This window comes from Monodon monoceros, unplaced genomic scaffold (assembly GCF_005190385.1).
Source record: "Monodon monoceros isolate NGI ecotype Baffin Bay Population unplaced genomic scaffold, NGI_Narwhal_1 Super_Scaffold_7, whole genome shotgun sequence".
NCBI lineage: Eukaryota > Metazoa > Chordata > Mammalia > Artiodactyla > Monodontidae > Monodon > Monodon monoceros.
Window position 1 is genome coordinate 31,249,154 of NW_021703784.1, and position 15,539 is coordinate 31,264,692.

The 15,539-nt window shown below is 37.7% G+C and overlaps 1 protein-coding gene across 3 annotated transcripts in view; it reads left to right on the forward strand.

The window, feature by feature from the left end:
- TRPC6 (transient receptor potential cation channel subfamily C member 6) overlaps window positions 1-15,539 on the forward strand; it is a 117,621-nt gene that overhangs the window by 74,048 nt on the left and 28,034 nt on the right. For 2 of the 3 annotated variants that reach the window (XM_029208920.1, XM_029208919.1), the window contains exons 3-4: window positions 11,373-11,558; window positions 13,643-13,807. In XM_029208920.1, the coding sequence (XP_029064753.1) occupies window positions 11,373-11,558; window positions 13,643-13,807 (351 nt within the window). The remainder of the gene's footprint in view (window positions 1-11,372; window positions 11,559-13,642; window positions 13,808-15,539) is intronic. The other variant, XM_029208921.1, reaches the window with a different exon arrangement.

Below are 15,539 nucleotides of genomic sequence, written 5' to 3' on the forward strand. Positions count from 1 at the left end.
ATTACCCTAAAATTACCCCCTCTATACATCAGAGTTTGCCCTCTTCCCTGTCATTCTAGATAAGCAGCTTTTCTGAAGCTTTTCCAGATCCTTCATGTCTTCCTGGGGTGTGTGTATCTAAACAGGCACATGGCCCTCCAGATGCCTCTGCCACTGACTTTGAGGAAAGGGAAGACACTCTGCTTTGTCCATTTTTAAACTGTTGCTATGTTCTGGCATTCAAAATGTTCAAAAATTCCTGGCATTATTTGAAAAAGAAATACCGTCTAAGAAACTGACTGAGCTGAAAAGCAGTTTTTGTTAGCAGAAAGGCAGTGTGACTGTTATCAGACCTTAGCAGGGTGACAAAGGTGTCACTTGCATGCTAAATAGCCTACAGAAGCACAGGGCAGGGATCCAGACCAAAGGGGAAGGAGGAAATGGACCACTGTTGAGCTTCATGAATCATTCTAAGTGATTTACACTCTAACTTTATGATATAGCAGCATTTAAGTTCTCCATAATTAGGAGAAATTATCAAAAGGCCAGAAAATAAAGTAGCCTTTCAAGATCATAGTTGTTAAGTAGCAGAGCAAAAATTCAAACACAGGTATGTTTTATACCCAGTCATGCTTTATATGACACAACAAAAGTTTTGGTTACCTGCTGTGTGCCACCCACTGTGCTGGAAACTCAAAGGTGAGTAAGATACAGTCTTTGTTCTGAAGGATATTTGAGTCTATTCAAGAGAGACAGATACATGAACAAATGCAGTTAAGTGTATGAGTCTGTTTGTTCTTGCCTTTGAGTTTCCGATCAGTTTAAATAGATGGGCAGGAAAAATCCATTCTGGCAAAATTTTAGATCTAAGGCAAGTCAACAGTTAGGGATGGAGGTTACGTGCAACAGCGTATACCCTGAGAGACCTCAGCCCCTGAAGCACCTATTTACCTTCATTGCTGCTCTTCAATCTTCCTGGCTTCAATGGGACCTGAGAATTTCTATGCGAAGGAAAGGATAAAACCTGTTTATCAAACACTCTATTAAGTTAAATAAGTATCCACTGCTGTGGCAACAATCAAAATAAAAGTCAGTAGCGTCTGACAAACCTAGGAAAATGTCTGTCTTCAATTCTTGTTTGAAAATGTATCTCATCTCTTTTTACTTTTTCTTTAGAGTAGTGTCTGATTACCTTTTATGTCCCTCACAACCCCACATATTAGGTGCTGTAAAAATGCTTGTTAATCATCCTCACATCAGCTGTGACAGGGTTCAATGATCAATGTGCCATTGAGTGACAATTATTCTGAAAAGCCTTAGAGTTACTTATGGTCCCAAGAAGCAGGACTGGTTAACTTGATCACTAGATAGATAATGATACTCTGTACTTTCTTTACTCTTTAGGAACATAATCTCATTTTACCAAACTCCCATGTTAGTAAGACTGCTGTATCTATCACAGCACTAGTTGCTGATTGCTTGCTGAACATTTGTAGAATATTTGTTGAAAGAATGAATGAATGAATAATCATTTTATTTTCAGTACATTAAAGTGATACCCAATGTTGATGAAAAGAATCCATAAACAATCTACAATAGGAATAGAAAAGAGTTTTATTTGAGGACTATAGCCTGGAAGACAGCCTCTCAGATAACTCTGAGGAACTGATCTGAAAAAGCATGGTTTTCAGCACAGTTTTATATCTTGTCAGAACAAAGAACATTAAACAAATCAGGGATATGTTCCTTCAAGGTTTGAAAAAAAACCCCAACAGATTAGCATGTACACAGCAAGTCAGTATGGCCTTGGCACCTGGAAAGGGAGCCTTATCATCGAAGGAGAGCCAGCATTGGCCTCCCAGGAAGAGAGGCATTTAATTGTTACTTTTAACATGGATATTCTTTACTTCTGGTCAATGTGCCCTTTACTTAATAATTAAAGCAGGTGTACAATGTATGTTTGACAGGCCACAAACAGGCAATTTTAGTTAGCATAAAATTCAAGTTAACTCATGTATAAGCTAGAATGACTTACCCATACCTCAGCATGTGGAAATATCTTTTATCCTCAGGAATCCCATAATGGCTTTATTATTTTTTAGCACAATTTTGTGCCTAGGTACTTAGACTACTTGGATATTGTTTATGAAATGATGAAAACAACAACAATAATAATTGCCATTGATTCATCCCAACCCTGGGCCTGGAAGTGGCATTTGTTATCTCATATAATCTTCACAGTAACCCTAGGAAGTAGGTACTTACATTACCCCTGTTTTACACATGAGAATTTTGAGGCTTTAAGGGATTAAGTAATTTGTCCAAAGTCATGCAGCTAGTAAGTGTTTGCACCTAGTATCAAATCCAGGTCTGCCCTTCTCCAAAGCCCACAGGGTTGATTAGTGAGAATTAAGGCATGCATTTTCCCCCACCCTCTTGATTTCTATCAAGCAAATGTTATTCTATGTATAGATCCAGACATTAAAATTACACACCATAACATATCTTCTACTATGTAAAATCCAACTAAGATGACCCTTTGACAGGGTGCTTTTAACAGGGTATTTCATGTCTATTAATCTCTAAACTCTGTTCTATTAACCCACTATCAGTCATCTCTTTATAACTCAAAGGTTAATGGGCAACCACCCACTTCTAATTTATTAACGTATGGTGTGGATGTGTGAGCCAAAGGCCGAACCACCAGCTTCACTTTTTCAAAACACCAAAATCACAGTGCTGTGTCTGGCTAATGAACTGCCGACATCTCATTGTAAGTCAGTTTACATTTCAATCTGAGAAAACTTAAAATATGAAAATATTTGTAAATGGATTCCCAAGGTAAAAAAAACATGCATTTCTAAAAGCAGTCTTATTCTTTATTTTATTTTTTAATTGTTGGTTTTTGTTTTGTTTTGTTTTTGCTTGGAATATGTCTTGAGAATTAGCAGTGAATTGGAAACAATTTTTTAAGTCAAGATATGAAACAGCACAGAGCTCCTGTACTTTACTTTTTCAGTCTATGTAGTTTCTACTAAAAATGTTACTCTATACTTGAAGGGTCATACCCTCCTTTGAAATATCTAATTTCACCTGAGCTTTTTTGGAATTCGAGAGAGTACTGGTTTTGAGTCTTACATTTTTATCTCCAAAAGGACTAAAGATACATCTAGAATTGAGCACTATAAACAAGAAAGGCTAGATGCATTAAACTCCATAGGTACTGACAAATGTCAAGAAATGGCCTGTTTTCAGATCTTGCCTTTGATGATATAAATAAAATAATTATGTTTTATCAAATGCTTGCTATGTGCTTTGCAATGTGTGATTTCTTTAACAATTACTCTCACTAAGCCTTAGTTTTCTCATCTGTAAATTGAAAATAATAATAGCACCTACCTCATAGAGTGATTTGAAGCTACCTAAGTTCACATGGCTAAAAAACAGAAGAGCTGGGATTTGATTACAGGTATATCTAACCTTAAAAGCCCAAGCTCCTAACCACTATAATATGGAATAGTGTGCATGGACAGCATATGTATTGATACTTCCACACCTCAAAGTTCTTCCCCATGACCTTAATTGACTATTTCATGACAGGGGTAGAGCTGTTTCCTTGTGATCTTATTTATACTATCTGACCAGATACCTGTTTAGAAGTAGTTTGAGCCATTCTCAGTTAAGACGATGTGTTTTATTAATTTTCTTTTATAGAATCTGTTTGAACCTACAGTTAGCAAAGTGAAACTTGGCATGATTTACGGGGAGGAGCCCAAGAAGGTGCTTTGCAAATACCCAAGTTGAAGCTGTTTTCCATTTAGCCGCTCCGCAAATATTACCTATTGATTCACATCCAGAGCCTCTCATATTTCTCCAACATCTTTCTCTCTTGATCCCTGCAAGGAATCTTTTTTTTTTTAACATCTTTATTGGAGTATAATTGCTTTACAATGTTGTGTTAGTTTCTGCTATACAACAAAGTAAATCAGCTATATGTATACATATATCCCCATATCCTCTCCTGCTGGAGCCTCCCTACCACCTTCCCTATCCCATCACTCTAGGTCGTCACAAAACACCGAGCTGATCTCCCTGTGCTAAGCAGCAGCTTACCCCTAACCATCCATTTTACATTTGGTAGTGTATATATGTCAATACTACTCTCTCACTTCATCCCAGCTTCCCCTTCCCCCTGACCGTGTCCTCAAGTCTGTTCTCTACGTCTGTGTCTTTATTCCTGCCCTGCCACTAGTTTCATCAGTACCAATTTTTTAGATTCCATATATATGCATTAACATATGGTATTTGTTTTTCTTTTTCTGACTTACTTCACTCTGTATGACAGACTCTAGGTCCATCCACCTCATTACACATAACTCAATTTCGTTTCTTTTTATGGCTGAGTAATATTCCATTGTATATATGTGCCACATCTTCTTTATCCATTCATCTGTCAATGGACACTTAGGTTGCTTCCATGTCCTGGCTATTGTAAATAGTGCTGCAATGAACATTGTGGTACATGACACTTTTTGAATTATGGTTTGCTCAGGGTATATGCCCAGTAGTGGGATTGCTGGGTCGTATGGTAGTTCTATTTTTAGTTTCTTAAGGAACCTCCATACGGTTCCCATTGTGGCTGTATCAATTTACATTCCCACCAACAGTGCAAGAGTGTTCCCTTTTCTCCACACCCTCTCCAGCATTTATTGTTTCCAGATTTTTTGATGATGGCCATTTTGACTGGTGTGAGGTGATACCTCATTGTAGTTTTGATTTGCATTTCTCTAATGATTAGTGATGTTGAGCATCTTTTCATGTGCTTGTTGGCCATCTGTATGTCTTCTTTGGAGAAATGTCTATTTAGGTTTTCTGCCCATTTTTGGATTGGGTTGTGTGTTTTTTTGGTATTGAACTGCATGAGCTGCTTGTATATTTTGAAGATTAATCCTTTGTCAGTTGCTTCATTTGCAAGTATTTTCTGCCATTCTGAGGGTTGTCTTTTCATCTTGTTTATGGTTTCCTTTGCTGTGCAATAGCTTTTAAGTTTCATTAGGTCCCATTTGTTTATTTTTGGTTTTATTTCCATTACTCTAGGAAGTGCATCAAACAGGATCTTGCTGTGATTTATGTCATAGAGTGTTCTGTCTATGTTTTTCTCTAAGAGTTTTATAGTGTCTGGCCTTACATTTAGGTCTTTAATCCATTTTGAATTTATTTTTGTGTATGGTGTTAGGAAGTGTTCTAATTTTATTCTTTTACATGTAGCTGTCCAGTTTTCCCAGCACCACTTATTGAAGAGGCTGTCTTTTCTCCCTTGTTTATTCTTGCCTCCTTTGTCAAAGATAAGGTGACCACAGGTGCGTGGGTTTATCTATGGGCTTTCTATCCTGTTCCATTGATCTATATTTCAGTTTTTGTGAGAGCACCATACTGTCTTGATTACTGTAGCTTTGTAGTATAGTCTGAAGTCAGGGAGCATGATTCCTCCAGCTCCATTTTTCTTTCTCAAGGTTGCTTTGGCTCTTCAGGGTCTTTTCTGTTTCCATACAAATTGTAAAATTTCTTGTTGTAGTTCTGTGAAAAATGCCATTGGTAGTTTGATAGGGATTGTATTGAATTTGTAGATTGCTTCGGGTATTATAGTCATTTTCACAATGTTGATTCTTCCAATCCAAGAACATCTCTCCATCTGTTTGTATCATCTTTGATTTCTTTCATCAGTGTCTTACAGTCTTCTGCATACAGGTCTTTTGCCTCCTTAGGTAGGTTTATTCCTAGGTATTTTAATTTTTTTTGTTGCAATGGTAAATGGAAGTGTTTCCTTAATTTCTCTTTCTGATTTTTTTGTTGTTAGTGTATAGACATGCAAGAGGTTTCTGTGCATTAATTTTGTATCCTGCTACTCTAACAAATTCATTGATTAGCTCTAGTAGTTTTCTGGTAGCATCTTCAGGATTCTCTATGTATAGTATCATGTCATCTGCAAACAGTGACAGTTTTACTTCTTTTCTGATTTGGATTCCTTTTATTTCTTTTTCTTCTCTGATTGCTGTGGCTAAAGCTTCCAAAACTATGTTGAATAATAGTGGTGAGAGTGGGCACCCTTGTCTTGTTCCTGATCTTAGTGGAAATGGTTTCAGTTTTTCACCATTGAGAATGATGTTGGCTGTGGGTTTAATGTGTCATTTAAAACTTGTGTTTCCTTATTTATTTTCATTTGGGTTGACCTGTCTGTTGGTGTAAGTGGGGTGTTAAAGTCCTCTACTATTATTATCTTACTGTTGATTTCCCCTTTTGTTTGTATTGATTTCCCCTTTTATGGTTGTAAGCATTTCCCTTATGTATTGAGGTGCTCCTATGTTGGATGCATAAATATTTACAATTGTTATGTCTTCTTCTTGGATTGATCTCTTGATCATTATGTAGTGTCCTTCCTTGTCTCTTAAAATAGTCTTTAGAGTCAGTTTTTCTGATATGAATCTTGCTACTCCAACTTTCTTTTGATTTCCATTTGCATAGAATATCTTTTTCCATCCCCTCACTTTCAGTCTGTATGTGTCCCTAGATCTGAGGTGGGTCTCTTGTAGACTGCATATATGCAGGTCTTGTTTTTATATCCATTCAGCCAGTCTGTGTCTTTTGGCTGGAGCATTTAATCCATTTACATTTAAGGTAATATTTGATATGTATGTTTCTATTACCATTTTCTTAATTGTTTTGAGTTTGTTTTTATAGGTCTTTTTCTTGTCTTTTGTTTCCTTCCTAGAGAAGTTCTTTTAGCATTTGTTGTAAAGCTGGTTTGGTGGTGCTGAATTCTCTTAACTTTTGCTTGCCTGTGAAGCTTTTGATTTCTCTGTCAAATCTGAATGAGATCCTTGCTGGGTAGAGTAATTTTTGTTGTAGTTTTTTCTCCTTCATCACTTTAAATATATCTTGCCACTCCCTTCTGGCTTGCAGAGTTTCTGCTGAAAGATCAGCTGTTAACCTTATGGGGATTCCCTTGTATGTTATTTCTTGCTTTTCCCTTGCTGCTTTTAATATTTTTTCTTTGTGTTTAATTTTTGTTAGTTTGATCAATATGAGTCTTGGCATGTTTCTCCTTGGATTTATCCTGTATGAGACTCTCTGTGCTTCCTGAACTTGATTGACTATTTCCTTTCCCATGTTAGGAAAGTTTTCAACTAAAATCTCTTCAAATATTTTCTCAGTCCCTTTCTTTTTCTCTTTTTCTGGGATGCCTATAATTCGAATGTTGGTTCACTTAATGTTGTCCCAGAGGTCTCTGAGACTGTCCTCCATTCTTTTCATTCCTTTTTCTTTATTCTGCTCTGTGGCAGTTATTTCCACCATTCTATCTTACAGCTCATTTATCCGTTCTCCTGCCTCAGTTATGCTATTGATTCCTTCTAGAATATTTTTAATTTTATCTATTGTGTTGTTCATTACTGTTTGCTTGCTCTTTAGTTCTTCTAGGACCTTGTTAAACATTTCTTGTAATTTCTCTATTCTATTTCCAAGATCATCTTTACTATCATTACTCTGAGTTCTTTTTCAGGTAGTTTGCCTATTTCTTCTTCATTTATTTGATCTTTGGGTTTTTATCTTGCTCCTTTGCCTGCAAGATATTTCTCTGTCTTCTCATTTTGTCTGATTTACAGTATTTGAGGTCTCCTTTCCCTAGGCTGCAGGTTCATAGTTCCTCTTCCTCTTTTCTCTTCCTGCAGTGGAGAGGTTGGTCCAGTGGCTTTTGTAGGCTTCCTGATGGGAGGGACTGGTACCTGTGTTCTGGTGGGTGGAGCTGAGTCTTTTCCTCTGCTGAGCAGGGCTATGTCAGGTGGTGTGTTTTGGGGTGTCTGTGAGCTTAGTATGACTTTAGGTAGTCTGTGTGCTGATGGGTGAGTTTGTGTTCCTGTCTTGTTTGTTGTTTTGTGTGAAGCGTACAGCGCTGGGAACTGCTGGCATTTGGGTGGAACAGGGTCTTGGATTCAGATAGAGGCCTCCATGAGAGCTCTTGGCGATTAATCTTCCCTGGGGCCATGAATTCTCTAGTGGTCCAGATTCCTGGACTCACTGCTCCCACCCCAAAGCCTCAGACCCAACTTCCAGTTGAGGAACCAAGACCCCACAAGTCACTCATTCCCACAATAAAGGGGATTAAAAAAAAGAAAGACTAACAAAACCCCAGACAAATGGTAAAAAGTAAAATCAAACAAAAACAGAAGCAAGGAAACACACACACATACAAAAGAAATAAAAATAGAACCAAATAAAACAAAAAGCAAAGAACAACCAGACAAATAGAGGAACTCAAAGGCAAAATCAAACAATTAGGATCAAAACTAACAAAAACACAAAACCAAAGCAGTGTGCCAACTGAAGAATAAAGTAAGGAAACAGAACCAATAAAAAGGATTAAAAAATAATAATAAAATAAGATAAAAAGGGAAAAAACACAGGACAACAGAAAAGCAAAGTAGAAATGGAAATATTTTTAAAATAAATAATATATTAAGGAAAAAGAAGAAGAATAAAAATAAGGGAAAAGAACACAGAACAACAGAAAAGCAAAGTAAAAATAGAAATATATATTTTAAAAAGTTATAAAACATGAAGATCCCAAAAGACTAAATTAAAAAAAAATAAAACTAAAACAATAACAACAACAAACAAAAAAAGAAAGAAAAAGAAACAAACAAAAAAGCCAGAACCAACAACAGAATGAATGAAAACATGATAAAATTCTTAGTAATAATTATGTTTCCCTGGGGTGTCCACTGTAAGTGTCCTTGCACATGCAGTGAGACACAGCCCACCTCTGCCTCCCCAGGAGGCCCTCCTCTGCCTCTGGGCTGGTCTCTGGACCTGCTGTGGGCCCTGTGGGAACCACTCAGACTCTGATCAGGCCTAATTCTTGCGTGTGCTGGCCCCCAAATTCCACAGCTGCCAGAGCTAGACTGTTTTCATTTGTGGAAACACTCATTGTCTACTCAGATATTCCATAGACACAGGGTCTGCCTAGCTCATCACGGGGATTTAATCTGAAGTTTGAACAGCTGATGGAAAGATTTTTGATCTTCTTCCTTAGTCGCCCTGCTCCTGAGGTTCAGCTTTGGTTTTATCCCCACCTCTCCCTGTGGTCCACCCACAGGAATCTGGTCCTGAGGCTGCCTTGGAGCTCTTGGGTCTGCCCCTGTGAGGACGGGGTGCAGAGATGGTATGGCTGCTTGGATCACAGGACCCCTGGTGGCACCAAATGCACAGGGAAGCTGGTGGCCATGGGCACAAGAGATATGGCCCAAGTGAGGGCCTTTTCTGGTGCTCAGCATAAGCTATGTGAGGGCCAGCCCTGAGAAGGCTTCTTTCATTGGTGCCGGTGTGTGGGGAGAGAGAGGTTACAGTAGCGGCTCCTCCCCCTGTAATAGCGCCCTGCTTCCATGGCAGTCCAGTCTTCCTCCATAGGCATTCCCTGCTGCGGATTTCCTCCCTCCCGTCCCCAGTCTGTATCCCCACAGCCAACAGTAGTTCTCACTCCGGGTCTCTTCTCCAATCCCACAGTCCAGCTCCCAGCCCCCTTGCACACTTGTGCACACACATCCCAGTCTGGGGCACATAGGGCTGTGGTACAGACCACCTGTATATTTCTCACTCTGTCCCGTCTGCCATAGATCAGCCACTTCACCCTCTTCTGACAGCCTCAAATGCTTTTCCCTTCTGTCCCAATTGATTTCCCTGTTGGAGGGGGGGTTTCCCTGAATTTGGGAATCTCTCTGCTTCAGCTCCCCTGCCCCGAGGTGCAGGTCCCATCCCGCTTCCTCTCCTCCTCCTTCTCCCTCCTTTTTTTCGTCCTACCCAGTTATTCAGGGATCTTTATAGTCCCTTCTGGTGTTGAAGGTCTTCTGCTAGTGTTCAGCTGGTATTCTGTGAGAGCTGTTGCATCTGTAGATGTATTCCTGATGCATCGTGGGGAGAGATGAACTGCACGTCCTCCTACTCCTCTGCTATCTTAACTCCCTCTGCAAGGAATCTTTTCATCCTACAACACAATGGTGGCTTCAAGATGGAGGAGACAACTAATTCTGAACCTGCAAAGCTGGCTTTAAGAGTAAACTCTGCCATGGAGGCAGTGACCTCAAGGGACCTTAGTTGTTTTTTTTTTTTTTTTTTTTTTTTGTGGTACGTGGGCCTCTCACTGTTATGGCCTCTCACATTGCACAGCACAGCCTCCGGACACGCAGGCTCAGCAGCCATGGCTCACGGGCCCAGCCGCTCCGTGGCATGTGGGATCTTCCCGGAACGGGGCACGAACCCGTGTCCCCTGCATCGGCAGGCGGACTCTCAACCACTGCGCCACCAGGGAAGCCCGGGACCTTAGTTTTTGGATGTGCAAAGTGGGACTAGTATTTTCCTGGCTTGCCTCCCAGTTCTTCATAGATCAAAATAGAGAAGCACTCTACAAAAAGACAAAGTGGCATCATTCTTACAGGCAAAGGGTTTAGAGCAAAACAGGGTTACGTTTAAAGCCTCATTTTGATACTTAGTGGCTGCATGATCTTGAACATATTATTTAACCTAAGTGATCAAGGCAACTGTGAAGATTAAATGATATGATCCACTTGGAATGCAACAAGTTCTAGCTAATAGGTTTTCTTTATTAACATTGGGTTATAAATGGCCTTATTTCAATGTAAGAGAATAAAGAGGAAGGAAATATCAGAAAGACCTGAATGAAGATATGAATGCATGGTGTATGTAAGTTCAAAATGAGTTTTTGGTGTTTAAATATGATCTGTACTCTCTAAATCTTCCCAAAATACCATTAGTTCATCAGCAGTAGATAACAGTGAAAGCATTTTCATTAAATTTCCTTTTCTCCAAAGAGAAGAATCTCAATTTGCAGACTTTATATTAGATCTTGTCTTTTGACCCTGTGTTTGGTACATAAAGTTCCTCGGTAACAATTTAGTAAATAGATAAGTGATATATGTTTGCTTTTGTCTAGCAAATACATATTATGTGCCTAGCTGATGAAGTTATGAACATAAGAGATATATGTATGCAAAATAGTATGAGCATGCTGTGGGAAATGTTGCTTACTTTATATTTCTCCTGAATCAGCAGATGAGTTTGGCACAGTGCAGTACTTTTTGATAACTTTGGTTATGTTTTAGACAAATTTCCTCTTTCAGAATATAAAGAAAATCTTTATTGTGCTAAGATATTTCAGAGATCGCTCAGCAGAACAGCAATTGAAGATGTTAAAAGAATAGTAAACCTAAAAGTAGAGGTTTTTTCCTCTAAGACCATCAAATCACTGATAAATTCTGCAGCATAACATAGTAAAATTTGCTACTTCTACATTATTGTTTTTTGCTTTGCTTTGTCTTTCCTAGAATGACTACAAAAAACTGTCAATGCAGTGCAAAGATTTTGTTGTTGGACTCCTCGATCTGTGCAGAAATACCGAAGAAGTAGAGGCCATTCTGAACGGGGATGTTGAAATACACCACAGTGGTGGAGATCACGGTCGTCCAAATCTCAGCCGTTTAAAACTTGCCATTAAATATGACGTAAAAAAAGTAAGGTCAGGCCTGAAGCCCCTTTTACATTATTTCAGTTTTTATTGGTGCTAAATCAGGATGAAGGGTTGGCATAATTAGATTGAGCTGGTTTTTTCTAATTAATTGCACTAGGTAGGTTCTCTAACAATTCTAAGTGCCTGGTTGTGAGGCATTTAACCTACACTAATGCCAGTATTAAAACCTAGACTTGTTTATGCAGTGATTGACACTTTCTTTTACTTAAATAATGATATAAAAATGACTTTGTGTGTTCAAACTACAAGGCATTTGTTATAGGATAGGAACATCATTATTTAAGACCCAACTCGGTTTTCCCATTTGTTAATATATTCCAATTCCAGACCAATGCCTTCCATTCCTTCTTTAGAGCATTTGAATCTCCTTCATCTTTATTTGTGGAGTATTTTTATCTCTGTCTTCATGTGGTGCCCCCTATCCTTGACTGCTTTCTTAGGTTATGTAAGATATCTTAAAAAAAAACAGTTTTTAAAGGTAGGTTTTCTAATAAAAGTAACACAGACTTATGTTAAGCTTTCAAACAATATAGACATGCCCTCTTTCTGTCTTCTCAATTCTTAACGGAGAGTGGTTAATCAATATTATATTTCTCTCCATAAATTTATACCTTGGACATCTTCACATATCAGTAAATAAACATCCACTTAATCTTTTCAAAGGCTGCATATCGTTATGTTTATTTATATTGTTATGTTCATTTAGTCAGTTTACTATTTAAGGGTGTTTATTATTTTCTTTATTTTTTTTGTTATTTCAAAACATTTGCTAAATTTCCTTCAAAAAATGTACACCAGTTTACACATGTCAACAGTATGTGAGAGGGATTATTTCTTCCACTCATAATGGGTATTATTATTTTTTAATTTTTTTAAAATAGATCTTTATTGGAGTACAATTACTTCACAATACTGTGTTAGTTTCTGTTGCACAACAAAGCGAATCAGCCATATGCATACACATGTCCCCATATCCCCTCCCTCTTGAGCCTCCCTCCCATCCTCCCTATCCCACCCCTCTAGGTCATTGCAGAGCACCGAGCCGATCTCCCTGTGCTACATAATGGGTATTATTAAACCTTACCATTCTGAGAAGACAAACATTGTATCTTGATTTAATTATCTTCCAGGTTAACCATCCTTAAGAAACATTTTTAGTTCCTTTATATAACCTGTCCTTTGTCTAATTTTTAATATTCTTTACCAATTGTTATTTTGAGTTGTTGCTTTTTGTATATTAAATAATGCAGCTCTCTGTCGTATGTAGGGTTCATTTGTAAACAATAAATATGTAAGAATAAAAAATTCTGAAAAATAAACAGTGAAATTTAATTATAAAGTTTTCTTAATTGAAAGAGTTTATGGTGCAGAAATAAAAAGAAATATCAGTAGAATAGAATAGGCAGTCCAGAAAAAGACCCATATGCAAATGGGAGCCTAGTATAAAATAAGTTTCAGTGCAGAAAAGGTCGTATACTTTAAAAAAAAAAAAAGTATTTAGACATCTGATCTAGCAGGATCTTTATATCACTCCTTCTAGATGGAAAAAACATATAATCATAAAAGTCCTTTTTTTTTTTTTTTTTTTTTGCGGTACACGGGCCTCTCACTGTTGTGGCCTCTCCCGTTGCGCAGCACAGGCTCCGGACGCGCAGGCTCAGCGGCCATGGCGGCATGTGGGATCTTCCCGGACCGGGGCACAAACCCGCGTCCCCTGCATCGGCAGGCGGACTCTCAACCACTGCGCCACCAGGGAAGCCCCATAAAAGTCCTTTTGTAAAATATTGATGAATCATTTTCCAGTATTAAATTTCCAAAATTTGTTTGTGCTTTGAAAGAAAACCCATTAGTCATAAAGCAAAAGTTGGAATCTTTGAATTTATGTAATACATATTAGGACCCCCTGCCATCTTGCTTGATACCTGCCCGCTAGATATTTTACATTTGTTCTTTAATTCTAACAATATTTTTCATGGGCAAGAACAGAACATAATATTAGAATGCAAGAAAAGAGTTTATGCTGAATCTTTAAGCAAGCTGTTAAATGTTTTGTCACTCCCCTGCTAGTTTGTAGCTCATCCAAACTGTCAACAGCAGCTTCTGTCCATATGGTATGAGAACCTTTCCGGTTTGCGGCAGCAGACCACGGCAGTCAAGTTTCTTGTGGTCCTCGCCGTTGCCATCGGACTGCCTTTCCTGGCTCTCATTTACTGGTTTGCTCCATGCAGCAAGGTATGTCTGTGAAGCCTGCACCTCTGTTATCTCCTATAAGTGTATCTGGTTTATATATCAGAGCCAGTTAAGCAAAGAAAATTCTATTTCCCAAATAAAAATTTCAGGGAAGTCAGAGTTGGGTTTAAATAATCTTATTGTTTTTAATATTATAAAAATAACATATATTTGCTATAAGAAATAATGAAAGCAGTGGAAAGAGAAAATTCACCTGTAATATTACCACTGTTAATATGCGAAAGAAAACCTCAGTATATTTCCTATTGGTCTTCTCTCTAGTTACACCTATGCATATATTTTTACATTTTTGATGAGGTATGCATTGAGCAGATATCTCAGATAACACCCTAAAAGAACATGTTTTCTTTTGTTATTTCTCCTCTGGCAAAATTTGAGATGAAAGTTTTTGTTTTGTATTTATTTTATGGAATATGACCAGATAAATCTTAATATAAATAAAGGGCAATTGTGTAAATATTACTATAATGCTTGTTTCAAGGAAGACTATTTGTTTTAAGGACAGAGTACATTGTAACCTGACAACAAAGATAGCCTGTTTTTTGGGGTTTTTTTGGTTTTGGCAAACTCTGCCCAGAATTTGATGAAATTAATTTGTTCAGATGGACCTAGCCTTTCATTAGTGCGACAGAAGAAGTTTGGAAAATGTTGATCTGTCATTCTGTTAACAGGCATAGAGATTTGTCTGCCCTGCATTGCCAACAATCTTATTCTGCATGTTTTTGAAGCCATATTTCTGGAACTGTCAAAGTTTCAACTCTTAGAGTCAGACTGAAATAACTCTAAAGCTATGTGGCTGAAATGTCTGCTGGACCATCTATTTATGTGCCATGTAGATATGTCAGTTGAATCACTTGCTGTTGTTAAATCTGGGCATGACTCATTTTCAAATATTTGTAACATGTGGGTGCAAAGACATATATCACCATTACCAACATATTTTCTTCGTATTATTACTTAGTCATATATTTGGTGCTTTAACCTTATAGGAATGTTATTAAGTGGCTTATGGTAGGAAGCTGGTGCAAAGCCTTACATAGTGGGAACTTCATAATTACTTCCATTGATGATGATAGGAACTGCTGGAAACTTGGCATTTTCTCCTGAGGGTAAAATCTGTCATTATAAATGTTTTTCCCTTAAATATATAAGGCCAAAAGTTGGCCTTATATATTTATAAATAAATTATAAAGGAGGAAAATAAAATGAAAATAGTGATATTTACTAGAATTAGAAATTTATAGCATGGATTTTTTTCTAGAAAGTTAAGATTTTTCTTTTCTTCCCCTTTTCATAGGAATGACAGATTTCACTTTGAAAAAAGAATTAATTCTCCTTACTAGAACATAAGCTACATCTATGTATGTAGTCTCTGCTCTGCTTCTACTCACATTTCCTGGGTCTTCAGAGATTTAACCTGAATTAAAAGTGGGGGGAAAAAAGTTGGGGGGGTTTTGAATTATCCTTGTTATTACTCTGTGATCCGTTAAATTATAATATCTCTTCTAAGGTGAATAATTGTGCCTCCCCATATCCAGTGAGTTCAAAAGCATAATGCCTTCCAGAGTGTTTGGTGTTTTGACAGGCTAGTTTTCGCAGTCCTTAGAGTTGCACATTTCTTAAATTTTGATTGAATCCTAATTAACCTGATTTCCTTCACTATTTCTTCTTTCCTGGCCATGTTTCTTTCTGGTATGTTTTCCACCCTCGTTTA